This window comes from Aspergillus fumigatus, chromosome 1 (genome assembly GCF_000002655.1).
Source record: "Aspergillus fumigatus Af293 chromosome 1, whole genome shotgun sequence".
NCBI classification, from domain to species: Eukaryota; Fungi; Ascomycota; class Eurotiomycetes; order Eurotiales; family Aspergillaceae; genus Aspergillus; species Aspergillus fumigatus.
The window spans coordinates 3,440,475-3,467,105 of record NC_007194.1 but is presented as its reverse complement, the minus strand read 5'-3'; the positions used below and the strand labels follow the sequence as shown (position 1 = coordinate 3,467,105).

The 26,631-nt window shown below is 49.2% G+C and overlaps 8 protein-coding genes across 8 annotated transcripts; 5 read left to right on the top strand and 3 right to left on the bottom strand.

The window, feature by feature from the left end:
• Positions 1-217: 217 nt before the first annotated feature.
• Positions 218-3,525, top strand: AFUA_1G13060 (putative regulator of nonsense transcripts; the record flags this gene model as incomplete). The annotated part of the gene is made up of 2 exons (XM_747583.1): positions 218-438; positions 507-3,525. The coding sequence occupies 2 exons, from the start codon at positions 218-220 to the stop codon at positions 3,523-3,525; spliced, it is 3,240 nt and encodes a 1,079-aa protein (XP_752676.1).
• Positions 3,526-6,354: 2,829 nt separating this feature from the next.
• AFUA_1G13050 (putative C2H2 transcription factor) lies at positions 6,355-7,216 on the top strand (the record flags this gene model as incomplete). Its single annotated transcript, XM_747582.1, has 2 exons — positions 6,355-6,617; positions 6,682-7,216. The coding sequence occupies 2 exons, from the start codon at positions 6,355-6,357 to the stop codon at positions 7,214-7,216; spliced, it is 798 nt and encodes a 265-aa protein (XP_752675.1).
• A 1,948-nt stretch (positions 7,217-9,164) lies between these two features.
• On the top strand, positions 9,165-10,148 carry dspA (dual specificity protein phosphatase family protein; the record flags this gene model as incomplete). The annotated part of the gene is made up of 1 exon (XM_747581.1): positions 9,165-10,148. The coding sequence occupies one exon, from the start codon at positions 9,165-9,167 to the stop codon at positions 10,146-10,148; it is 984 nt and encodes a 327-aa protein (XP_752674.1).
• A 515-nt stretch (positions 10,149-10,663) lies between these two features.
• AFUA_1G13030 (uncharacterized protein) lies at positions 10,664-12,734 on the top strand (the record flags this gene model as incomplete). Its single annotated transcript, XM_747580.1, has 2 exons — positions 10,664-11,152; positions 11,205-12,734. 2 exons carry the CDS (start codon positions 10,664-10,666, stop codon positions 12,732-12,734), a joined length of 2,019 nt encoding a protein of 672 aa, XP_752673.1.
• A 251-nt stretch (positions 12,735-12,985) lies between these two features.
• On the top strand, positions 12,986-14,497 carry end3 (cytoskeletal adaptor protein SagA; the record flags this gene model as incomplete). The annotated part of the gene is made up of 3 exons (XM_747579.2): positions 12,986-13,343; positions 13,438-13,672; positions 13,758-14,497. The coding sequence occupies exons 1-3, from the start codon at positions 13,104-13,106 to the stop codon at positions 14,495-14,497; spliced, it is 1,215 nt and encodes a 404-aa protein (XP_752672.1). The 5' UTR covers positions 12,986-13,103.
• Positions 14,498-14,865: 368 nt separating this feature from the next.
• AFUA_1G13010 (putative SNF2 family helicase/ATPase PasG) lies at positions 14,866-18,125 on the bottom strand (the record flags this gene model as incomplete). Its single annotated transcript, XM_747578.2, has 4 exons — positions 17,505-18,125; positions 16,591-17,433; positions 15,792-16,533; positions 14,866-15,731 (listed from the first exon to the last, which is right to left on the bottom strand). Exons 1-4 carry the CDS (start codon positions 17,655-17,657, stop codon positions 14,866-14,868), a joined length of 2,604 nt encoding a protein of 867 aa, XP_752671.1. The 5' UTR covers positions 17,658-18,125.
• Positions 18,126-18,448: 323 nt separating this feature from the next.
• On the bottom strand, positions 18,449-19,476 carry AFUA_1G13000 (thioesterase family protein; the record flags this gene model as incomplete). Its single annotated transcript, XM_747577.2, has 2 exons — positions 19,455-19,476; positions 18,449-19,401 (listed from the first exon to the last, which is right to left on the bottom strand). The coding sequence occupies exon 2, from the start codon at positions 19,295-19,297 to the stop codon at positions 18,449-18,451; it is 849 nt and encodes a 282-aa protein (XP_752670.1). The 5' UTR covers positions 19,298-19,401; positions 19,455-19,476.
• Positions 19,477-25,036: 5,560 nt separating this feature from the next.
• On the bottom strand, positions 25,037-26,137 carry AFUA_1G12990 (mitochondrial K+-H+ exchange-related family protein; the record flags this gene model as incomplete). The annotated part of the gene is made up of 3 exons (XM_077803940.1): positions 25,037-25,537; positions 25,590-25,645; positions 25,701-26,137. 3 exons carry the CDS (start codon positions 26,135-26,137, stop codon positions 25,197-25,199), a joined length of 834 nt encoding a protein of 277 aa, XP_077660109.1. The 3' UTR covers positions 25,037-25,196.
• Between the last annotated feature and the right edge of the window lie 494 nt (positions 26,138-26,631).

Below are 26,631 nucleotides of genomic sequence, written 5' to 3'. Positions count from 1 at the left end.
AATCTTTTCAACAAGGACTGAGAATTGTCCCTTTGCTCGTTCACTTAGGACGACTGGCTTGTCCTGACGCTCCTTTGGTCCCTGTATTTCCGGCATCTTCGATTTGCGTCCGGCTGCCGCGCTACAGTGTCTCCCCCCGAACCGTTCCTAGAGTCAGCAACACGAGCGAGATTTTTCTGCTCTTTGATAACCCATCAATTTCGACTTCAGGCCAACTATGGCTGCTATTGGCGATGGTAGGGCTCCAGCGGAACTCGATGAGACTACTTTGAACATGACCGGTGGACCGCGCCCAAGGAGACACGACGATGAAGATGATGGGTCGGATAATTTCGGTGATGACGACGTCGACAGTGTTACCAGTGCCGCTGTGACTGGCCGCAGGCAAAATGAGGGCAATCTTGAGGAGGAGAAGGAGCTCCCTCCGCATGCATGCGCGTGAGTAACTACAAAACATGTGTCTCTCTGGTCCGAATCTTTCACTGACTTTACCTCCCTTTCTATAGTTATTGCGGTATTCATAATCCGAGCAGTGTGGTAAAATGCCTGGCTTGTAGCAAGTGGTTTTGCAGTGCTCGTGGGAACACATCTTCTTCACATATCGTCAACCATCTTGTCCGAGCTCGCCACAAGGAGGTCCAGCTTCACCCCGCCTCGTCCCTGGGCGACACTATCCTGGAGTGTTACAACTGCGGAACTAAGAATGTTTTTCTACTGGGTTTTATTCCAGCCAAATCCGATACAGTTGTTGTTTTGCTTTGTCGTCAGCCCTGTGCTGCCATGCCGTCTTCAAAGGATATGAACTGGGACACTTCGCGCTGGCAGCCACTGATTGAGGATCGCTCATTCCTGCCATGGCTTGTTGCCGCACCATCAGACCAAGAGCAGCTCCGAGCCCGGCATCTTAGTCCGCAGCTAATCGCAAAACTGGAGGAAATGTGGAAGGAGAATTCCCAGGCGACTTTTGCGGACCTGGAGAAAGCCACGGCGGTAGATGACGAGCCTGCGCCTGTTCTCTTACGTTATGACGATGCTTTCCAGTACCAAAACATCTTCGGTCCCCTGGTAAAGATTGAAGCAGACTACGATCGTAAGCTGAAGGAATCTCAATCACAGGATGGTCTCATCGTCCGTTGGGATCTTGGCTTGAACAACAAGCATCTTGCCAGCTTCATTCTGCCCAAGCTCGAGCTTGGAGATGTGAAATTGGCGGTGGGAGATGAGATGCGCCTCAAGTACACCGGTGAGCTACGGCCCAAATGGGAGGGTGTGGGATACGTCATAAAGATTCCCAACAATCAATCTGATGAAGTGACAATCGAGTTACGCGCTAAGGGTGATCACAAGTCTGTACCCACTGAATGCACCCACAACTTCACAGCGGACTATGTCTGGAAATCAACCTCTTTCGATCGTATGCAGCTCGCCATGAAGACTTTCGCTGTTGACGAAATGAGCGTGTCCGGTTATATCTTCCATCGCCTCCTTGGACATGAAGTTGCCGCTGCACCGATGAAGACTCAGCTACCGAAAAAATTCAGTGTTCCTGGCTTGCCCGAGCTCAACGGAAGCCAGATCAATGCAGTCAAAAGTGTGCTACAGCGGCCCATGAGCTTGATTCAGGGTCCCCCAGGAACCGGAAAGACTGTTACGTCTGCCACGATTATTTACCATCTCGCAAAGATCAACGGAGGTCAAGTCTTAGTCTGCGCACCATCTAACGTTGCGGTCGATCAGCTGTGCGAGCGTATTCACAGGACTGGTCTCAAGACAGTACGTGTGACTGCCAAGTCGCGTGAGGATGTTGAGTCACCCGTGGGCTTCCTTTCCCTGCACGAGCAAGTTCGGCTGAACGACAGCAACATTGAACTCATCAAGCTCAACCAGCTCAAGGCCGAGCTGGGCGAATTGTCGAGTCAAGACGAGAAGCGTTTGAAGCAGCTCACTCGTTCTGCTGAGCGTGAGATTTTGAACAATGCCGACGTCATTTGCTGTACTTGTGTCGGCGCTGGCGACCCGCGGCTTGCGAAGCTCAAGTTCCGCACCGTCTTGATTGATGAATCGACGCAGTCGGCTGAGCCTGAGTGTATGATTCCACTGGTTCTTGGTTGCAAGCAGGTCGTTCTGGTTGGTGATCACCAGCAGCTTGGACCTGTTATTATGAACAAAAAAGCGGCTAAAGCGGGCTTGAACCAATCCCTCTTTGAGCGGCTCGTTATCCTCGGCTGCTCCCCTATTCGATTGAATGTGCAGTACCGTATGCACCCGTGCTTGTCAGAGTTCCCATCGAATATGTTCTATGAAGGATCTTTGCAAAATGGAGTCTCTGCTTTTGACCGACTTCGCCGTGACGTGGATTTCCCTTGGCCTGTCGTTGACAGTCCCATGATGTTCTGGTCCAACCTTGGCAACGAAGAGATTTCGGCGTCAGGAACTTCGTATCTGAACCGGACCGAAGCTACAAATGTGGAAAAAATTGTGACCCGCTTCTTCAAGGCCGGTGTGCAACCAGCCGACATTGGTATCATCACGCCTTACGAGGGTCAACGAAGTTACATCGTCAGCTCTATGCAGGCTAATGGCACATTCAAGAAGGAGCACTACAAAGAAATCGAAGTTGCGTCTGTTGATGCTTTCCAAGGCCGAGAGAAAGACTTCATTATCCTTTCCTGTGTGCGTTCCAACGACCACCAAGGCATCGGTTTCTTGAGTGATCCGCGTCGTCTGAACGTTGCGCTTACCCGAGCGAAATATGGTCTGGTCATTCTTGGAAATCCAAAGGTTCTGTCCAAGCATCCACTGTGGAACTGCCTACTGCAACATTTCAAGGAAAGGCACTGTCTTGTGGAGGGGCCCCTGTCCAACCTTCAGGAGTCTCTCATTCAATTCAGTCGCCCAAAGCAGTCATATAGAGGTCCACAACGGTTCCAGATGGCTTACAACCATGCATCCAACGTCACCAGTGGAATGATGAACGGTCGGAACGGTCACCGAAATGAGTTCCATGACACCGGCTCGGTGATTGGCTATATTCCCGATGATGTCTCCTCCGTACACTCCTCTGCTCTTGGAGGCGTCAGTATCCCCTCAGGATATCCCCCGATGTTCCAGAACTTTGCGGACGCCTGGCCTGCTCTTCCTGGTGCCAGACGAGCTAATGGGGCCAGAGGAAAAGGAGCACCTAGCGTTGCCGGCGAATCTGTGGCAGCTACTGAGTCCGACATTACGGGAAGTATCATCGATGGAAGGAGCGTTGATCAGGGCGGTGTTAGTCTTGCTGGTTTGAGCATCAACGACATGAGCAAGCAGCCTAGTCTCAGTCAATCTGACAGGTTGAAACGTTACGTGGAATCGGGCGGACGGGAGCCGTACAGGGCTGGCGTTCCCGACAACGGTAGCATCTTTGGAGGAAGCTCTGCCAGCATCCGTGTGACTCGCGGTGTTCCTGGACATGTTCACGATGATGATGACACTCGCAGCGTCTCCACCGCTTTTGCGAGCCAAGTCGGAGGTAACTACGATTGATCTCGGTGATACCGTGTAGAACGCCATGTAGGGTGGCTTCAGAAGCATGCAGTACTTCCATGATGTGGACGACCGTCTATTTCCGGATCCTCCAAATACGACTGGATGGCCTACGAGGGTTGTCAATGTTTGGTTGGACTCGACAGATCTCCCTCATAAGCCTCGATGGGGCTGCATTGATGGAAAGAACGTTGCGGCAATGGCGAGGTCTCTCTTTTCAATGATCTCCCAGTCATTTTTCTACCAGCCCACATGGGTCAGAGATGTCTGCGGTTAGTTGCCATTCTTGGTATTATTAAGAGGCGCTTGATGATCCGTGAAAGAAGCGTCTTTACTGGCAGCATTCGTAATGTCCACGCGCATCATTGCTGAGCTGGATGGCTTTGGATCATCAATGCATGAAATCTTTCTTGTCATATTCCGGCTTACACATGCGCTCAACACTCGGCAATTTTGAGGGTACTGACCAGTTCAATATCCCTAAATGGTTATTGAACAAGATTGCGCTTATGACAAGATGTTATCAGTGACATTCTCCCATTTCTGATTATTCCTGCTCGCCAATATTTGCGTTTCCTCCTGTTTGGCTCGGCTGCGTGGCATTGCTAGGGCCATTCAGGGATTTGGCCGCGTCCTTCGTGGCGCCAGCTGGGCAAGGTCCTCTTAATTGCGGTCAGAATTGCCTTCCTCTAGCTCGCTGGTCCACTGCATGGAACTCTCTAGCGATGTGCGCAGCGCCGAGCTACGACCTTTGCAAAAAACTCTAACTATTGTCTTTCGTTAAAACAGTACCTTTCTAAATGATATGCTGAGTGTAGAAACGAGTAGCTTGGCCTTGGCAAACATAGGAATGCCTGCAACTGTCGATCTAAGGTTCCTGGTTGCCCAGCGTTTGATATAAAATATTAATAGATTTAACATCCCTGTAAGTAATTGGTCCTTCTCGAGTCAGGCTTCTACAAATCATACAAGCCTGGCATTCTACAAAATCTGGCACTTTGGTTCGTCGATCACGCATCAAAAGGATTTAGCAGGATGTCTTAAATCGGGTTTAGTGATCTCTCTGTATACATCACTCTGCAGCCTCAGCCACAACCATCATGTAGACTACTAGACCACACCACAACAGTAGTAGGGTCTCTCTGGACGAAATCCAGAAACCGGCTCCGATCTTCGTGAAATAAACCCTTGTGATCGCGATCGAAATTTGTGTAGAATTCTGAACTCTCGGGGTCGCCAGCGGAAATGTTGGACCGTTGTGCTGCGCCACTGCAAGAGAAACAGTTTGCTATTTTTGCTCATCTACACGAATTACCATCCTACATGTCCGCGTGCTGGTTAAACCCATATCCAACTTCTGGAAGGAAGAACTGAGGTGCCTATTTGAAGGCTATGTCAACCGTGATCTTGTACTGTCTGTGTTTGGGGATGCAAGGCGACCTCCGGCGCCGAAGTCCGAGAATAGGGCTGCTTTGCAACGCATAGTGCAACCTGTCCTTGGCGCAAGTATCAACCTTACTGGACGTAAATTGAGTTTCGTAAACCTCATGTAATGTATAGCTGTGCCTGACTCGATGTCATTCGACGCAAATCCATCCCGAGAATAAAGGCGATGCTCATTAGTAGGGCAGTATGAATACTACCAAAGCGACAATGGGATGAAGGTGAGAATCCCTCTAGCGAATGAGAAAGCTCCGTATATCGGCAGGGCAACTGCGACAACTACTGTCACAAATGCCTGGTTTCCTAGGCTGCCGACGTTCTTGGACAGCCAGGTCACAGTCCGCATTGGGCTACAAGCGCCGGTTTCATACTTGTGCCCTGGTGGTCCGAGGATTGGGTACCTCAGGTACATGCTGACTTTGACGTGGTCTGGCAGAGATGGATCTGAGTCGGGCTACCAGTAAGGCTGCAGAAGCACGGACAAAGTTCAACTGAATTAGCGATGAGCTGAAAATGTTCTTGAGTCTGATGAGTTTGTAAACTGCCAAAGAGAGACCCTTGAGCTGGTGAGAATAAGAGGCCCTGGGCGGTGAAGAGCAATCGACGGTGGCTGAGGGTAACGGATCCTCAGACCTGCTGCGCCACTATGATTGGCTGGCAGTCTGTGGCGGCTGCCGTCGACCTGGCAGTACAAGCATCACTTTGAGTTTCCTCTCTATGTTGAACCAGGTAGGGATTTATGCGGATACTCCGTCTGTATTTACCAATAATAACATACTATATCAAATTGTGACTTATCCGGCTGCCTGATTCTGATGCAGATGACTCACTGGATATAATTACGACCCAAGATCTCATCCTCGGTGCCACTAGATCTCGACTTTCCGCTTCGGGCTATAACGATCACAACGCAACAGACATCACACCACGTGTGCAGCAGTGTCCTCACAGTATTCGAATACTCTGGGTGTGAATCATAGTACTCTGGGGTATTTGATTGCATCTGCTTCATCAAGGCTTGAGGTATCCTTGCCTTCCTTGTTTCTCAACCATAGTCTGTACTACACCGTCACATGATTTTGATGTGGCGGCTCGCCAAATTCGATTAGTCATTCGCTAGTGGATGCCTTGCTACCTGAACGCCTGAAAAAATCGGCAACCCGGTCTTTCTTGTAAGGAACCAACATCTACTCAGCGCCACCCACGAGATCAAGTCACTGACGGATTTATATCAGCATTACTGCCTCTCAGACTGATTTAGAAACCTTTCCTCTTATCCTTAGATCATATTATTGTTCGGCTCTGGATTCTTGCGTTGCTACATACTCGAATCTCCTCTAAACTAGGCCCCCGATCTCGACTGAGCGGCGGGGCTGTACTTGCGATATGGGTGACGGTTCTGACTATCCAAGCCCACGAAGTGAAGGTCCCGGAGTACCTACAGCTGTCCTTGTCCCTGCTCCGGACTCGTTGTCGCCCGTTCCAAAGATGAATGAGCAAATCCCCCCTGGCTTCATGGAAGGCGCTCGTCCTCGACTGTCTGTCAGAAGAGCGCGGGATCCACCCAAGAACGCAGCCGGCCAAATCTATTGTGATCATCCCGAATGCCAGCAGTCGCCTCCAACATTTCGGCGCCCTTGTGAATGGAAGTAAGTTCATGTTAAGATCACATCCTCACGCGTCTGATAAGAGCTAACGCGTCTCTACCTGTAGCAAACACATGGATAAACATGACCGCCCCTACAAGTGTCTGGAACCAGGGTGTGACAAGATTCAAGGGTTCACATACTCTGGTGGGCTTCTGAGACATCAACGCGAGGTTCACAAAAAGAACATCAATTCCAAAAAGCCACTGATGTGTCCATACACCGACTGCAACCGCAGTACAGGGAATGGTTTCACTCGCCAAGAGAACTTGAAGGAACATCTTCGCCGCCGACACATGCACACCGAAAATGGCCCTTCTACAGAACTGCCCATGGTTTCAACACCCGACCTGGATGGCACCCATGCTCTTTCAGTTCCTCCATCCGTTAAGCGGAAGCGCGACTCCCTTGATGATGACATCTCAGTCGCTCTCCCAGGCGAAGAAGGAAACGAGGTCGATTTGCGCAATGAACTGAAGAGACTTCGTCGCGAGGTTCAGGAGAAGGATCGCCGACTCGAAGAACTAGAGAGAATTGTCGCTGGATTGCAGCAGGCGATTCCGCAGCCAACTATCCCGCAAACTGCCCTGTCGCAGGGGTGATGCGCAAATCTTGGTACTAGACTCAGCTTTGCAACATCCGCCTTCGCTTTCATGACTTTTGACATTTGTTTCAATTGTTGCATTTTGCGGGCGTTTTTTGTTTTCATGTACGGGGTCTCTGGTCTGCGCTTACTCGAAATCAATGGGAGGTTAATGTCGGTCAGTCCATCTCAGAACGCATCATCACAACACACATCTGGCGTTTTGCTCGAGGTCGATCATACAACTAAGGCGGTGTTTTAATGACTGTTTACCTCTTTGTTTGCTGAATTCCTGAATTATACCCAGAGGTGTTATCTTAAATCTCCGTCTCTCTTGCCACTCTCGTTCACAATTCTGAGCTCTCTCACCACCTTACTTCTATTATAATGTACTATCCATCTGAGTGCCATCGCCTATTCTCGTTTCATAGCTCTGGGATCTAATGGAAAGGGAAAATGCTGCTACGATTGTCGACGAATTTGCCTGTCTATGTTCGTCCGACTTGTTGGCCGATTTCCTCTTTGCCAACCTATCCTCTCGGCTCTGGAGCTATCAACTGCCATGCCACCTCAGCATATGGAAGCCTAAACTATCTCCCATCCTAGTCATAAGTTAAATAATATTGTAGTACCGATTTGTCAGCTTATTCCTAACTTTCCTTGCTCATCCTTAGGGCCGTGTGATAGGGTAGGAGACACACGTACTATACAAAGTATGACTCTTGTCGTATATTGTCTGACTCAATGCGGTATCTTTCGGATTACCAGCCCCCCATTTTCGAGTATGACTCGACTTGACTCGCTACGACTTTGTTCTCGTTGCCCAATCTAATACAATCCGCAGGATTGTATGGTATGTCATGTGAGTCTAAAATAGGGGTCGCCTTAGGCTTCCATCCCTCATTGACAGCCAAGGTGTCTCCTTCGGATTCGGTGAAAAACTGGAGAACCATAAACTCCCATCTACTTAGCTATGAATTGACCCATATTTGAGTGGGGTTTCTGGATCTGGTGTCTTAGCATCGATCACAGAGCGTTCGGGCCCCTTTCTACGAAGGTCATGAACCTTTGAACACTGAGAATACTGATCATACGGTGCATTCTATATCCTGAGCATCGTTTAATTTCCGATGGTTATATTAGCCCAGTTCCATGGGCACGAGTGGCTTCTTACATCGAGCAAGCGAGAAAGCGTCTAGTTGACCTGACATCCCGGCTATTCGGGGTATGGGTCTCATGGGAAATGCTCTTCCCCAGTCATTACTGTGGTTGCTCTGATCGGATGTAATTGAAGGACAATGGGGTCATGTGGTTGCTCCATGGATAACAACATGATAGGGTTCGCAGACGGTGCCTAAGCAAACGTTTTGTGATGAAGCAGACGTCCTAGGTCTCCATCTTACGGTCAAAAGTCCCTGCAGACCAATCAAGACCACCTTCAGGTCCGACTACCTTGCTCGACTTTCATGTGCATGTCAGGAGTTGTCCACCTAGTTACAGAGTAATCTCAGACATGACTAAGTTAACTAACTAGTTAACTAACTGGCTAATAAGCGAGTCCCTGTTATGTCACTGATGAGTCATCAGGCACTCGGCCCAGGCAACGACTGCGTTTTGGGTGCCTTTGATGCTAACCCTGGGAGACCGTGCTGTGATGCCTGGAAACTCAGGTATGACTTGAGGCAAGTGTAGGTAATGGCAAGAGGAAAATGTTGGGAAAGATCAAGTCAAGTAGTGACATTGCTGCTTGCTCCTAATATCTACACACATTCACTAGGTGTTTGATCACTGTTCTCTGCCCCTGAGTGACTTTCACATTATCTACTCCCGTTAATGAAATCTCTCGTTTCCTAAATAACTTACAAGAGAGGAAGCTATCACGACATTCCCTTTGGAGGCAGACTCTTGTTATCTGCAATCCCATTGTCATTTTTCTCAATCAGGCTCGAAAAGACTGTTCCGCAATAATGACTCCGGCTCGTTGCATTGAGGCTTCGATGTCGGAGAAGGAGGGTTCGCATTATGTTCGGACTCATGAATACACATCTGGAAGTGCAAAGACTCGTCTGCCAATATCTGCACCTTCATTCTTTGATGATGATAACTCCCTTCAGGAAGTCATTAGCCATACTTCACATGATTTCCAGGAAGGGGAGTTCGTTTGCCCGGGATTCTTCCAGATGGTAAACCCGGGGAATTTTGTGCATCGAGTCATGGCGCCAGACTGGGACTACATGATGCGGAGACAGGCACAAGCAATCCTGCCATTCCTCTACTTGGGCCCTGTCTCCTGTTTGAAAGACAAAGCCTGGCTCGCCCAAGAGGGGTTCACCTTGCTGCTGGCGATACGCAACAAACGCTCAGCACAGGCGCGCCTAGTCTCTGGTGAAAAAGTTGGTGCGGAGCTGGGAATCGAAGCAGACGCGGTCGATGTCATGGACAACCAGGAACTTATCTCGGCATTTCCTTATGCTATACGCCGCATCAACGACCATCTCGTGTCGTGTGGGCCTGCTGTTCACTCCAACGCGCCAAAAAAGATCTTTGTCTTCTGTGAGTCTGGCAACGAGCGCTCAGCCACGGTAGTCATCGCATATCTGATGGTTATGCTCAACTTGAACATGGCAGTCGCGTCACATCTCGTCCAGCTTCGAAGATTCTGTATCTGCGTTGAAGAACCACTGAGAGAACTCCTCGCGTCCTTCCAGTCTATCCTTGACGCCAAACGGGATGTGTATAAGGCCATTCAAGCGTCTACGTCGGACTCGACTTCAGGAATCCCTCAAGCGACTGTGTCTAGGAAAAGAAACATTGCTGATCGATTTGATGAGCCTACAGGTTCAGGTGGTGATATGCTGGGACTGGAGATGGACATGAATATGAATATTATGGATGACGGTGCAATTGATAGTAGAAAGCCTCTTGCCCCATTCCAAGACCGTTCAGATTGATTAGCGTGAATGATCTGCCTTGCGACATGGGAACTGCGCTTCTCAGGTGAATGTTTAGTTGACGTCTCGGCATGACTTAGTTTTCTTCTTCCTCTTTCTTGTGACTTTTTCTGTGTTTCCCAATTCGGAGATACCCAAACATCACTCGCTTCTGTGATGTGCTGCGTTAACATTCTGCTACTATCCTGAAAGATTCTATTTTGCTCAAGTAGCTACAATTCGATCTTTTACAAAGAGATCATTGTTGTCATTTGATCCAAGAAATACTGATCATTTCTGTTATCGTTCCTTTCCCATTTCTTCCTCATATCCGCTGTACAACACCTTGTCTGACGCTTCGAGCCTGGAAGGGCGGGCTTCCTCAGCCTCTACACAGAGACAGGGGCGCTGCTTCTTCTAGGAGGCATACTGGTTTGATTTCCTTGCTCATAGTCTCATTTCGTGACCCTGATAAGTTGTCAGCGCGCGTTCAGTGACACACGCCATCTATTCGTGTGTCCAGAATTGGGCTCACCATGCGACTCCGCGAGAGTATCCGGCCACCTGAGCGCTTCAACTCCGAGCTAATCATTACACCATCACCAAAGAAGACTTTGCGCGAACCCAGAAACCCGAGAAACCCTCGTTTTGTCGATTACAATCCGCACCTACCTCCCGCTGTATTCCCTACGCTTGAGCCGGCCAATCTCGCTCAATCGAGGACTGGTGAACAGGATCGGCAAAAAACTGAGCAAAATGGCGTAGCTAAAGGGCTGCAACGTGACACCAGCTCCATTGACTTTCACGGGAGCAACACGGAAGGTAAAGAGACATGGGAGAAAGTTGACGATATCTCAATCGATGAGCTTGAAAATATCATAGCGAGCAATGGGGAACTCAATCCTATCTACGTCAGAAACATGACAATCATGGAAGCTGCAGAGACGTCGTCTTCTTCTGATATGGACATGTCAGATAGCGATCCTGATGAGCCGTTGACAGACGTAGATGGCCGGCACGCAGAGGTATGCGTCTTGGCAGAGTATACGCCCTATTTCCGTGCTGACTCTTCCCAAGTCCATCAGGTTCATTCACCATCCAGAATGGTCTGACCTTTCTCTGAGCTTGCAAGCAGAGATCGCCATCAACCTCAGCCAACACTACGGATGGTCCACAGTCTATAGCAAGCTTGGGTTGGGAGAAAAGGAACGCGAGGAGTTACAGGAACTCATCAGACGCCGTGACCATCAAGTTGCGATGGAATACTCAGCGCTGCATGCGATGAGGGCAAAGCAACTCAGAGCCCTACTCAGAATCGATAATAGCTCGGGGAGTCGCAACAGGACACCACACAAGCTGATCTTTCGCAGAATTTCCCGCAAAACCGCTCAAAGGCTTAGAGGCAGCATGGAAACAGACTATCTGCTGTGCGATGTCGGAGAACTTGTGAACGCCAGACGATTTTTGCAAAGGCGTGGGATCGACAGACATTATGCTGGAGAATGGAGTGGCAGTATCGTGACTTGGCCGAGGGCTGAAGATGGATCTGATGCCGAGAGAGGGGAGAGCCAGAGAGATTCGATTGTCACAGGGCCAGTGACTCCGTTCGGGGTTGGTTCGATCACTGTAAACGACCATAGACACGATTTCGCTGATTCTAGTAGGCCTAATCCGGCTACTCCTCCCCATCGCATCATTCAAACAACTGAACATAATGAAGGAGCTCTGGTACAGTACCAGAAAAGAGATCTGCCTCCTCGCAAACTTTATCATCGTGGAGAACGTGATCGACGACTGATCGTCCGTTTAAAACTCGGCCAACCACGAGCTAAGTTTTTCCAAGCATGGAAGAAGTCTGCTCATCCTCGAAGATTGATACGATCCGTACCACCTCTCGATGTCTTTTATAAATCATCATCAAGTCCTGGAGAATTTGACGGAGGTGCTGGCACAACATCAACTTTCGCTTCAAATTCAAGTGATTCCGCTTTGAATATTTTCAAGCAGTCGCCACGTAAAGCTATTAACGAGGATTGGAAGCGAGGCTTACTCGAGCTCGACGATACATCTTTGAGTTCCTGTTGGAGGAAATTCCAGCAAGAGTTACAACAGGCCACATTCGACCCCGACACAATCGAGACTGACACAATCGAGACTGTGGGAGTGTTGGACTCGGGTGTAGACACTGACCGGCATTCGGAGCTTTCTGAGGCCATACCATGCATCAATCTCACAGATGTCCACCTTCCTTCAAGGCTAACAACACCCAGTAGAGTTATGTCACCCATGAGTGTCGATTATATCCAGAGTGATGAAGATGACCTCGCACCGTTCAGCGGAGCAAGAACCTCACGAACAGACCCTGTCTTCGACAGCCCTGGAAGTAGCTGCTGGGAAACATCTTCGGATGGTGCAGCGGCATACTCGCCCACGACACCACTGACCACCGTCACCAACACTTTCGAAATCCTTGAAGACAATAACAGCGAGAAAAGTGACGATGACTGGGAAGATGCAGAAGAGGAGGAGGAGGAGGAGGAGGAAGAGGACGAGATGATTTTGGTTCCAGCCATTGGACCAGTAAGAAGGGCAGCTGCTCAGAGATAGATAGACTTGTGGAGCTACGTACTACTTCCATCTGTGCTAGACCATACTATTTCAGCTGGATCTAGTTAAATATCTATCAAACCATCGCCATATGTGGTTGGTGATCTTCTAACGTACAAGACCTTCATTATGGGACCATTCGTGAATAGGGGAATGGACATCACGTGCCCATGTAGTTAAGTGTACCTTTCCCCTGACGGAACCAAGTTGTTCCAGGTGCCCCATCGGGGCCACTGCGGGATGCCCGAAATGGGTAACGGGGTCTTATCAACATCACACCTCCAATACCCCGAACAGGATTCCTAAGATCCGGATTTCGAAGATATCCAATTGCAATATTTCCAGTTCCGGCGACTCCGTATCTCCGCCATGTCAAACAAGAAGATTGAACAGTGGGAGATTGAGCGGTACTGGGAGATCTTCTCTTCATTGGCAAATGGCCATCCGCGTCTAAATAGCTCCCAAGCGGCTTCGGTGCTTAGGAACAGCCGGCTTAGCGATGATCAGCTTGAGAAAGTATGGGATTTGGCGGATGTTGACAGTGATGGAGAGCTAGACTTCGAGGAGTTTTGTGTTGCTATGCGATTAGTCTTTGACCTTGTCAATGGGGTAAGTTAGTGATATCGAGCTCCGTTGCGCTTTGCTGCGAACGGTCTTGCGCAGTGCGAATCGTGATCATTTACTAACTGGACTGGCTGGTCAGGAATTACAAGCAGTCCCTCGAGTATTGCCCGACTGGCTCATCCCCGAGACGAAAGCCCACCTTGTCCAAGCTGGCCGTGCGCTGAGCGATCGTCCAGAGCAGTTTGAGCGCATAGAAGATGAAGACGACACACCAGGCTTGAAGGACGGCTTCGACTGGTACATGAAACCCTCTGACAAGTCAAAATACGAAGAGATCTATTCTGCCAATCGTAACCACCGTGGCGAGATTACATGTACGCACAGCTCATTCCCCCCCTAGCCTAGTCGCACTCACCCCCCCCCCCTCTCACGTCCCTTCAAGGCTAACTCTGGCTACAGTTGAATCACTACAAGCCTTGTACGACTCTCTTGACGTCCCGGACACCGATATCCGCTCCGCCTGGAACCTAGTCAACCCCTCTGCCTCCCCCGCAATCAACAAAGACGCCACCCTTGCCTTCCTGCACATCCTCAACTACCGGCACGAGGGCTTCCGCATCCCCCGCACTATCCCCGCCTCTCTCCGCGCCTCCTTCGAGAACAACAAGATCGACTACCAAATCGACAATGCCCGCCCCGCACAAAGGTGGGGTGCAGACGGAGACACAGAGACCCCAACAGGGCGCAAAGCCAAGTTCGGCGACACATATCTGAGCCGCTTGGGCGTGGGTGGCAAGGGCTCCTACACGCCCAAGGGTACGGACTTCAGCGACACAATCCAGGACGAAGAATGGGAGAAGGTGCGTCTGCGGCGCGAGCTCTCAGAGCTGCAGGCAAAGCTTGAAGCCGCCAATAAGGCCTCCGAAAGCCGCAGGGATCGGCCCCGGAATGACGGCCGGCCTAACTGGACCCTCATCAAAAAGGAGGCGCTTCAGCTTTTGGAATACAAAGAGCGTGAGCTCCGGGAGTTGCGAGAAGGCACGGGAAGAGCGAAGGCGGGGCAGGATCTGGAGCGGTTACGGGAGGACATCAGGACCGTTGGGGAGCAAGTTGAGGGGTTAAAGAGTCATCTCGCGCAGCGGAAAGAAGTCCTTGCTGATCTAAGGAGTCAGATTGAGGAGGAAAGGGCACGGCGGTAATATCTTTTGGCCATTTCCCCCCTCCTACTAAAGACTACTTGGCTTCCTCTCTTTGCATGCTTGCCGGCGGGTTCTTTCGTATTTGTGACCAATTCATGTACAGCCATTCTCTTGGCGAGGAGCATAGGCGCTAAATGGATGATTATTTTGCACTCCCGTCGTGATGTAGGAGTGGGCCAAGTCCTATTCAGCAAGTATTAGGGCCTAATTTCCAGCTGTTGTACATCAAATGATATCCTTTTTTCACCAACCCCAACGCCTACCGTATCCATCTGTCATAACGCCTGATTTAGAAGCGGAAGCCGAACTTCGGCGTGATTGACACAGAAAAGATTCATCACAAACCACAAGCAATCATCCAGAATACTCTACTTCCCAGTAATTTGAGCCATGAGGGAGTTTCCCTCTTTCTTCGTCTCGACAGCCTTGAACGCACGCCCAGTGTGTTCCAGACCCTTTTCGGCACGCGCATACGCCTCCTCGCTGCGATCGGTCAAGATTTCCAGATCCTTTTGCGACAGGAGCGCGGTGGGGTCAGCGCCCGTCTCGAAGCGCTCGAATTCGTCTTCACCGAGAGCCTTCTTGAGCTCTTCTACGTCACTGTGATTCACCGAGCTCGAGTCCAGGAGACTTCTGAACTTGCCCTTTTGGATGACGAGTCGTTCGAGACGGCGCTTCGAGTCCGCTTTCTCGAGGAGAGTCTGTTCGACGGTTCCTTTGGTTGCAAGTCTATAGACGATGACGGGTTTTGTTTGGCCAATGCGGTGCGCGCGGTCTTGTGCTTGGAGGTCTTGCTGGGGGTTCCAGTCTGAGTCGTAGAGGATTACCGTGTCGGCGGCGACAAGGTTAATACCCTGGCCTCCTGCTCGCGTGCTCAGCAGGAAAATCTTGTAGCCCGGGTCTGAGTTGAAGGCTTTGATTTGGGCTTGACGGTCTGTCTGGCTGATGGCGCCGTCAATGCGGCAACAGTTCCAGCCGCGAAGCTGGGTGGCCCAATCTTGAAGAATGTCGAGCTGTGTTTTGAACTGGGAGAATATGAGGATCTTGTGCCCCTTCTTCAGGAGACAAGGCACGAGGCGGTCGAGAAGGAGCATCTTGCCCGATGCAGTGACAAGAGTCTCGTCGATGGCAGCCGGGTCGTCGCTCCATGGCCAGTAGAAATTATGCGGGGAGTTACAAGCGAGACGGGCTTGCATGACCGGATTCTGCAACTTCTTCTGAGCAATTTCTTTCTCTGTGTAGGTTCGTTAGCACGAGTCAGTGGCCTCTAAGTTCGAGCCAGCCATATACGTACTTGCAAGCTTGATAGTATTTGCTCTTTCGATTTCCTCTTGCTCAGTATCGGTAGGGCTCTGTTGTATGTCCAAATCGTCTTCCAAGCCTTGCTCAAGGCGGCGTAATTGCGCATTAAATTCTCGGTCACTCAATTCTTTGTAGTTTTGAGGGGCCCTACGCCTGCGGGTTGAACTAGCCACACTGGCTGGAGTTGAATCCCTGCTGGATTTGAGGCTCTTATTGGGGGTCGACGCGTTACTACTCTCGGCACTGCGTTTTAGGCTTGCCGAACGAGACAATCTCTCATTCTTGGCCAAGAGGCGTTCCGCGGCTTTATCCTCGAGATATTGACGGCCCGTGCCATTAAGAATCTCACGATACAAATCCTTCTGCTCCGCTGTGAGAGGGGCATAGAGAATGTATTCGCGTTTCTTTGGTAAGGCAGTCTCCACGTCAGACTTAACCCGCCGCAGAAGGAAAGGCTTCAGGATTGAATGCATGGTGGAGACGAGTGTGCGTTTCCGACGCTCTATGACGTCCGTTTGCCCACTGCTATCGAGCATTGAGGAAAAGTCAAACCAGCTTTGGAAACTGTTGAGGTCATTGAAAATCTCTGGCAGCAGAAAGTGCAACAGTGACCACAGCTCGGTAATGTTGTTCTGTAGTGGTGTACCCGTGATCAGCAGTCGGTTTGCAGAGTTGTACGAGAGAAGCTCCTTAATGAGCTTGCAGTTCATATTCTTCAGGCGATGACCTTCGTCCTGACCTCGGGTTAGAGATGCACACCCCTTTCATGTGGATGGTAGAGCAGAACTTACAACAATGATATAACGCCATTGGTATTGCGCGAGAAACTTTCGATCGTTCATACAGATCTCATAGGATGTGCAAACAACCGGAAAATCTGCACTCCTCTGGTCCTTTAGCTTCATCAAGTTCCTGCGGATCGTGGCACGTTCGTCTTTGGAGCCATGGTACAAGACCGTCTTGATGCTCGGAGTCCATTTCGCGAACTCATCTACCCAGTTGCTAACTGTGCTCAACGGAGCCGCAATCAAAAAAGGCCCGGAAACGTTCTTCTCCTTGAAAAAAGCAATCAATGAGATTGCCTGGACTGTTTTCCCAAGACCCATCTCGTCGGCCAGAATTCCACACAAGCCATTCATCCAAAGCGACTTGAGCCACTCCAGTCCTTCCAATTGGTACTTGCGCATTCTTCCTCCAGTAACAAGCTCCGGTTGCTGGGTGGCGACAAGGTCCTGCCCACCAAGAGCACTGGGATTGGCCTCATACTCGTCCGCGGCATGTTCCAGGGCTTCCTGCACCGTCGGTTTGTCTTCAGGGTCCTCCATATCCACTTTCTTGAAATAGCTTGCAATGCTGTTACCGTTCATGGCGGAAGCACCCTTCTTGCCTCTGCCTCTTCTCGAGCTCGTGGCTGTCTTTTCATCTGCTTGCTCGCTCACAGCAGGTGTTGTCTCATCTGCAGACGGCTGCTTCGCCCTCGCGCGCGTCTCTCGCCTCGCAACTGAGCGTGTAGCAGTTGGCTTCTTTTGATCTTCTGTCAGCTTTTGCTGTCGCTGCTGCTGCTGCTTCGCCGCTTCAAGCCTGGCCTCTTCCTGCTGCTTCTTCATCTTATCTGCCATAATCGCCACGAAGACCTACGATAATGGTGGAACAGTCAGTGTTTCATTATGAAGTAAAGGATAACATAAGATAGGGGAAAACATACCTCGCTTGTATTCAGAAGGTGCATCAGAGCCTTCGATTTGACATCCATCTCCTCAACGTCCTCCACCTGCTCCCGCTTACCATTTTCAACCCCGGACATAGGACTACCCTGCTCCAGCTCATCCATGGCAGGATTCGACTCTTGATCGACCATAATTGCTGGTCGTTATGGATAAAGAACACTGTGGTAGAGTTCTGCCGCTCAGGGGTAGCTTCGTAGGTTTTTGTGGGTGTTGACGGGAGTAGCTGCACCAGACATGTCCTTCCTCCCTGTTTGAAATCAATGTCTTGCTCCTTTAACTATCTTTGCTTTGTAGAGCTCAAACAGGATCAAAGTGGCGTTATAGCACCGGTCTTGCGATAACAGCCTGTCTTCATTCACTCTATCAAAGGCCTGGTTTCCCCAATATTAAGTATGCCGAGATGCAAGAGACAAAGAACACAAAGAAAGGCAAGTTCTTGCGCAGCAATGCCTGACGCAATGCTTGTTCCCTTTTGACGCGAATGTTCCCGCTGTTCTAGGCTGCAAGACGCGGATTTTCGCGTTTGCGCACGGACCAGTTTTTGATTGCTTGACGCACCGCCCCGAATGATCCGTGCAGAGAATGATCCACGATCCGCCTATTACCACGCTACATCTGCAAGGTCTGGACAAGACTCCTCTAGATCCGACCTTCAACAATTTTGTCTGGTTGACATGTTCCTTCTACAGATGATGGTTAAACAAGGACAAATAGTCGCCATGATACACTTTAACCCCAAGCAGATCCCAGTTTGTCTAATCAACTGAGTCATGAATAACTTCTGTCTCAATGCCATGCAGTCACTTAACTTGAATACTTCGTGGTCTTATCTATACCTAGCTTCTGAACAACTCGTGCTTGAATATGTCGGAGTTCATAATCTATTCCTCTATCTATTCTAGTGCTCAAGTACTCAGACAGTCTATAACTTCTCAGAATTAGCCCTTCCTTTTGTGTTCCGAGAGGCATTCACCACAAGCGCCACTTGCGTGCTAAGAGCTATCAGCTCGCCTTGTGGATCGAGAATAACTATATCCAAGTCCGCGCGGCTACCACGAAGCATTCTGGTAACCACGCGCGATTGTAGCCATTCCACACCTTCGGGAGGAATCCTGGTTCTCAAATCAATGTTCAATGTCACAGTGGGATACCAAAACGCCCCTTTGTCGTGAGCGTTTCCTTGGAGCTCGCCTTCCTGAACCCCCTCCATGGCAAGTAGCCGGCTTGTTTCCATTGCGCCCATCCTATCAAGCGCCGCAGGAAACATATCGGCCAAGAACATAACCGCTTCGTTCGACCAGCGCGCTACTGTGTTTCCACCGGGCTTGAACCTTGTCCATTGGTCGACAACTTGCTTCTGCCGACTCTCGAGTGTCATCGGTCCTTGGGGGCGTGGTGCGTAGATCTCTAGGTTTTGCGGTGCGGTCAAGCCTGGAGGTGGACGAGGCAACCGCATCCACGCGCCATCCTTTCCGGTCGCTGCCAACGCTTCTAGATTGACCGAGCCATTTGCCAGGGAGCCGGATACCGGAGGTGGGGAGAGCCCCCAGGTGCCTTTGCGGATCGGGCCCTCCTCCATGTCGGGGGGGCTGACGGTGATATATCCAACGACTTTCACCTCGAGGTCATCCTTGCCATCCGCTGTGCGAGGCCTGTCCGGTCGCTGAGAGAGTGTGACATGGATCGTACTTATCCGTGCCCCTATCTTGATATCCTGTACGCTCAAGACTGCAGGCCCCACGACTGTTCGTCGGAGGAACGACAACTGCATTCCGATGGGTTCTGGTGTGCTTCGAAACCGATTACGCTTGGTCTCTCGAAAGTACACCGTGGCTAGTCGGTAGAGCACACTTGTAGTATAACCTCCATGAGGCACTGTCAAGCATTTTAGAAGAAAATAGCAATATGCCTCCGGAGGTTGAACTTGCCGCTCAAAATGCACCACTGGGGGTCTAGATAAGCCGAGTATGTGTGTGAGTCGATCGGCGTGACATTGATTGCCTTTTCGAACTCCGCTGAATGGCAAGGCTCTGCCATGTTTCTGTCGCAGCCTGTAGCGGTATCAAATGTTATTCGTCTTCCCAGCATGGAGGGTCGATGAAACTTACCACGTGGGAATTTAGAATGCCGGGTCTGATTACGACGTGCAGGTTTGTTTGGTTTCGAAGATCATGGAGAGCAGCCACTGATTTATCTTCCCGCTGTAGCTGACCATTCGGGCCTCGGCCGGAAAACAGTTCAGTGCGACTTGGCCGTTAATCATGTATGCCCTGCGCTCTGTACATTTCAAAGAGAATTGCCCCAAACTTAGAGGCCCTGCCCTCCATTGTTACAACTTGGAATATCAATGCCTGCGCCTTATTCCAACGCAAAGTCTCAGACATGATGAGTGTTTGAAGAATAGACGATTACTGATCATTGACTCGCCATCTTATCGATCTTATCTAGCCTCGGATCTCAGCCATGTGCTTTGTCCCTGTTCGAAACTAGGAAGACCACAGTTGATGAACTTGATGATATGCAGAAGAATAGACAGAGTATTTCCCGATGGGTTCTGCTGGCTTCGCTGTCTGTGATCTCGGTGACTTTTTGTTCAATGCTACTAATCTTGCTCCCACCCAGATATTCAACTAGAGCATATGTTTTGCATTCTATCCTCCAAATGGAGAAGCAGAAGTAGATACTCCTCTAGGAAGCATGGGTCTCTTACTACGGTAGCCATAAATACCTGTAGTTATTGATGGGTCTTGATCCAGATCGAGATTACTGTAAATTCTGCATTTGTATTGCCCGCTATCTTCACTCTATGCCATCTTCCCTCCAAGGCAAGCTCATTCATTCTATACTCTTATTTCATCAATTTCTTTCTTACAATCCACCAGCTTATTTGGCCTTCTGGGTCAGCGTAGAGTCATCCTCGAAGGGCGGAGATGCGTTCAGTGGGCGTTACTTCCTGCTCCTTATTGTGAGTTAGCCGCAGCTGTGCAGGCACCCTCCTCAGATCGCAGTCATTCAAGTGTCCCGGCCACATCACCCGCTTAGCTGGCTTCGGCCAAAATACCCACTAGTAGCTGTTCATATGTGCCTTGGACTTTGTCCTCTGTCTAGTGAATAAAATTATTACTTTTTAATTGAAATAATGCTTGAGCACGAGATTTCCAGACGCTAGTTACGGTGTCTTCATGATTTTGAACACCTGCGGCCAGGTACTCGTCATGGAAGCTTAACAGGGTATAATACTTGGATGCCAGGCGATATTAGCAAGGCACGGAATACACTCGATCAAGGAATGCTTACCGGCTCGATGGTCCTATTCACACAGTCGAGCTGGCAATAACGAAAGAAGTACTGCAAGATGGTCATCTGGCGTATCAGGGGGCTGTGCAGCAAACCAGTATTGCTTGAATAGTAAGTTGATTGCGTTCTTTAGCTAAGATAGTCTAATCCACTGTTGATGATCTCTGGGCAACGGGACGGATAACAATACATCCGCTAGTAGATACATGGTATGATAAGCGTACGCGAGAGGCTGCGCTGAGATGGGTGGTTTCGGTGGGCTGTGGGAAGTGCATGCCTAGAACTCCCTATCGCTTCACAGCAGGGCCTGAAATAGTCATAGCACAGCATTGACCTCGCTGAGATGCTGAGCGAGGCCGTATTAGTAGCTATGGAGGTTGTCTGTCTAAAGGACCTTGCTTTCCGGAACACTTGCATAGTCAACATCTCTGGGTTACTGGCGTAACTGATTGATTGCTTACCTTGTGACAGGTCTTGGAATATTCGGAGGGACAAGCTGCCATTCTCGAGCCCTGATCCCCTTTGTGACCACTTTTACTGAGTTGAGAATGACGATTCTGGTATCCCTGATTTGCATGTTCGTGAACCTGCTCCACCACTTCGTATAGTCTTCAGATAAACTGGCGTTTTATAAGCCTGAGCATATTCTTCCACTGTCTGGTATCTGCATCGCTGAGGCAAGTACTTCGCTGGTGATAGTCACAGGTATTGTTCGGACGGTAACCCTTCGAGAGGTTGTAATTTCACTGTCCCGATCTTGGATCAGTATAGACACTGTACTATACTTTGCTGCGGTAATGACTGACGATGAAGGCATTGCGCCGCTTATGCCCAGTGGACCATGCATCAGGATCCACATAACGTATGTAGAAGAGAATTATAAGGATCTGATCATGGGCTGGAAAGGAGATCTCTGCGAGGAGCTAGTTGAACCAGGAAAAAGAATGGATGTGCATGCTAGCGATCGGCCGTTGGTACAAGGTGGTTGGTCATGGTAGGAACCGTACGATAATAGTTACTGAGACGATGACGATGGAATCTTGATAGTTGGTGGTATTTGTTGATGGTTAACTAGTTAGTGCAATCACACTTGAGTCATAAGCTTTGTTTGCATTTCCTTCTGCCACAGTGACCACTGAGTAGTACCTACCTTGATAGGTACAGAGGACAGTGCAGTGATTTCTCTGAGCCTGGACGGGCTTCTACTACGTAGAGCTGAGCTTAGCTTTTCACTTCTGGGACACCCTACGGCCACAGGCCACAAGACCACAACCGTCGAACACCGACTTTATTTGTTTCTGAACCACCTGCTTCCTCATCTTCTTGCTATTAGTTACTAGTCTACTACGCTACATAGTACTATCACATACATTTTCTTTCTGAATCACAACACATTTGCCTACCTGGAAAATGGCTCCCCCGACGAGTCCCGTCACCCAACCAACTCTCGCACACACAGTCTCAAAAGTGCTTCTGTGGAAGCCTCACCCCATTCTTTTCAACAGATTTTCAGTGAAATTGTTGACAAGATTCCAAAAATCAAAGAGTTTACCGAACTTATCTACGAAAACATAACTCGGAAGATGGTTCATTGGTCTGTCAGTCACTAGTAGACGAAGAATGCATTGAAAGACGTTCCATAAGGTATGGCTTGCCTTCTGCCAATACACAAATAGTTCCCTTTGACCTTTAATAACATTTTCTAACAGGCTCAACTTTAACGCGCATACCCGTGTATCATGCCGACTGAAATTCATGATGCCCATCAGCGGTGGGCTATCAGCTCCATTACACCTTGGTACGCTCGTGGCCTGATAAGTCTACAAGAGAATGAGCTCTTGGGCTCTGGTCCTGGCACAAGTATGTACTGTTCACTTCTGCGGGATTATTACTTCTACTAATACATCTTAGGTTTTACTGGTTTTGCTGGAATGTACCAAGGTTCTCACAAAGAACCAGACTCCTTTTTCAGAGCTGATAGCCTTCCATTCCCCTCAATTGTTAATGAAGCGGGTTCATCGGAGTCTTTTCCGCACCTGCGAAACGATAAGGACCTATGGATGCATGGATGTGCGTTCGTAGAGCTGGTCATCTTATTAAGCTGGACAAAGGTCTCGGGTAATCGTATCAAGGGAATTATAGAAGTCTGGAGACGCAATGGAGCTGGAGGCCTCAGTGTCACAGAAATGGTTAGTATCCTTCAATCCCAGGTCTACGGCCGAAAGCTAATATTAAAGGGTTTAGCCAATACTTCCTCGTCCGGTTCCTCCCCCCGCAAGTGAACTTATTGAGTTTACTAGAGGCCAGCTCTTCGGACCAGCAGCAATAGCTGGCCAGAATCCTGACACAGTACTTTCTCTCGACGTGTCCAGGCTGAGAATGATTGCTGAGGAGGTCATTACATTGAGGATGGGCTTGACACCTGCATAAGTGAATCGTGGATGTGGGCAGTTTATCAGTATTTTAAAGAATGGACACCAGGCGGATTTACAAGACTATGTTGGGTAGCAGGTGGTTTTACAAGAACTTGCTAGATAGGAGGTGTGTTTACAAGAGCCTGCTACTACGTACCAAGTGTTTTTAAAGGAACCGTAGGGACGCATTAGCTATTAATTTAAAAGATCAATCAGAAATGGTCCGTGTGAAAGCACGAAAATCCACATCCTGAACAGAGTAGAGGGGTAGCCTAGATGTTGAATAGTTGCGCCAGGCACAAGCTTTGGAAGGACTAAGGAAGTACATAGGCTCAGGACTGTAATGTGATGTGGCCATGCTGTATTAGATCTCAAGGCTCTACAGATACTCTGGTAATGATGTTGAGGTGGGAGTTAACGAATGGCATGGATCAAGGAGCTTCATGACATGTCTTTCTACTTTGCTCTGCTACCTGCCTCGTAACCTTGTCCTTGCATGCCTGTAAGTAGGCTTTGCGCAGAGATCAGCGCAAACCACACGAAGCGAGTTAGATCACAAGTAGACCCACAGACGGATCATTGGGAAACCATCGAGAAAGGCGCCGACCTCCTCGATCAGAAGAGTCTGTCAATCTAAAAGGGGACCCTTCCATTTATAGCGATGCCTCGTCCAGACGTTCAAATCGAAATATATTCGTGTACACATCATATCCAGTGGTGGACGACTTCCATCCCACCGGCACATTATAGGCAGCGACTTCATCTACGTGGTTGACGCCATGCATATATTCGCGACCCCAAGAGCGCTGCGGCGGGATGTAGGATTCAGGAATCTCGTCAATGGTGTAAGTCACGGATCCCTGCCCGGCTGTTTCCGCCACCACCATTGCTTTGCGTTGTAGATCGTCACGATGACTCGCTGATCAACTATGGATCCTGCGAGACTGTGTGCCAGAGCGGATAGACCGCAGCAATGAGCAAAGACATGTTAACTCGTGGATCCTTGAGTGGGCTGGATAAGGATTCACCAATAAGGTAGGTCAGCCAGCAGATTGGGAATCTAGGCAACGGGGACGGCCCGCTTCAGTGACTAAATCTGGTACTGTGTGCAACAACACCCCCTTACCCAATTTTGTAGAGGATAATTGTACGACTGTTCATATTCAGGCTTAGCACAAGGGCTCTTACAGAGTATTTAGTACTACTCAGTACCGTATTTAATGCACATAGTATTAGGAACAATGTAAGAAGGCAGGAGGTGATCTGCTTAGGGGGTTTCCCTAGCGAGCGAGAGGTTCTCGTTTAAGCTTCGAGATCCTAGTATGACTTCATTGTTTCTTGATGATAGATCTGTGCAATGATCAGAACGAGCTGCTTGGTCTTTATCAAGATTATCGGGTACTCCCAGTCTATTGAGTTGTGTCCGGAATCAGGTGAAACTTATCATCCAAGTGAGGCAGTGACTCGTGATGGTCATTGGCAGTTCGCCTTGTGACACCTATATCATCTTAGCTAATATCGTAATTGTCAAGGTACCTTATATTTTGCAGGGCTTCTTCCTTACTAGGAACCCTAAATATGGAGAAAATCACTGTGGTGATCGCCTATGGAATTAAGTTACCTGAGAAAGCCATGCTTACTCATGCATGATTATGTCATCTGTGATTTTATTGTACGGAGTAGAACCATCGGAGACAAATATGCAGGCAGCTGGCTTCAGATCTACCATCAGGGTCCATACGTTCTTGCTACCAACAATCGCCTTCAGCCTTGCTTACAGTTCACCCTATTCTAACCTATAGAAAGATATGGTTTATTAGGTATATATAAGTAGCAGAATTCTGTAGATATATAGAATGGTGCATTATGCATAATAAAGCAGAAGAGATCGTACAAGTCCGTAGTCTATACAGTTGCGTCATAAGTTCCTGCAGTTGTTTCGTTGCCATTCATATGCGCTCACGTCTTCTTTTCTCTCAAAGTGGCAGATTTTTGATCAGTTTTGGCAGCTTGATGTTGTGCCTTGAGACTTTCTCCGACTTGGAAGATAGCTCGCTCGGCTTCAAGAGCGAGATCAGGCGCATCAAGAATAGAAGCCAGTTTCTTAGCGTCGGCCATGTCGAGTAATAACCTGTCCTCGCTTCGCCCCACTTCTTCAACCATGCTTGAAGCGGACTTTTCGGAGTCCCGGAGCACGCGGGCTACGCGTTTTGCGTATAGTCGCTCCAGCCCTGGGAACGAGATTGGGTTGAGCAAATCTTTCTCAACCAGGTATTCTAGATGTTTGGAACCATTCAAGGCTTCGATGTGTCAGCGAAGAAATGACTTTGCTTGAAGGATGGATGGGCCGACCTCGCCAATGCGACCAGCCTCGGTACGCAAGATAGAAGAAAGGGATATTAGGGACACTACAAAAACAGTCAGCGCCAAGGTCATCAGTACTCTGTCAGGCACAAAGAATACACTGGAATCAACGCAATTGGGGCTGTCAATGGCGCTGCAACCAAACTCCACCACATTTTCTTGCGATGCAAGTCCTGTCTCTCTGTCGCTATTTTCCGGAGGATTGAGCGAATTTTCTCTGCCTTGATTGCGTTCCCGGGGAACAGAACGTCGACTTTCTTCGTCTCCGACGACTTATCCAGTCTCCTCTGGGCCTTGAGAGAAGGAATGCTTTTCAGGCCCCATTCTTCGAACGGGATGCGCTGCTGGACCTTATTGCCCCAAGTCACAAGGTGTTTCTTCCACCCTTTATCAGCTTCCTCCCATTTAGCCCATGTTTCCGCAGCCTTGTTCGTGACGCGATCAAGTACCGAGAGCTCCCTAACGATATCCCTGCTGAGGGGCCGAGAGTAGATCAACGCTCGTTGCGTCGAAATTGGCACCACAAAGAGTCGCATGGCGAAATTGCCCGGCGAATTATGGTAGAATATTTGTGCAACGGTGTTCAATCGCTGTTGCTCGGGAGGAATTGTTCGAAGTCAGGGGGTTCCGGGATGATTATCGATTGGCTTGACAGGACAACCGATAGAAGAGAGTCTGTAAAAGTAGCATGCCTTTGGCCTCTTTGTAATTGGCCCCAAAGATATATTTTCTGTTGTCTGTGGCAAAAGAAGATTGTTGAAGAGAGGGTTTGTCCTTGTTGAGCTTGGTGGTAGATACCTCGTGGTCTGTATTATTGTTGCTACTAGCTAACCTCGCAGGATATTATGGAGGAGACGTCATGTTCTCATAATAAGCGGAGATCTGATCCTCGGAACATCAAACGCCTCTCGGGCTGTGTCCCCAACCTCTTCACTATTATTGTAATGGGCTCCAGCCCTGCAGTGTTTGGCTTTTCCCCTACCTTCATTTTCTCTTCAATACGTTCGTTTCAGGAATAAAAATTTCCGGG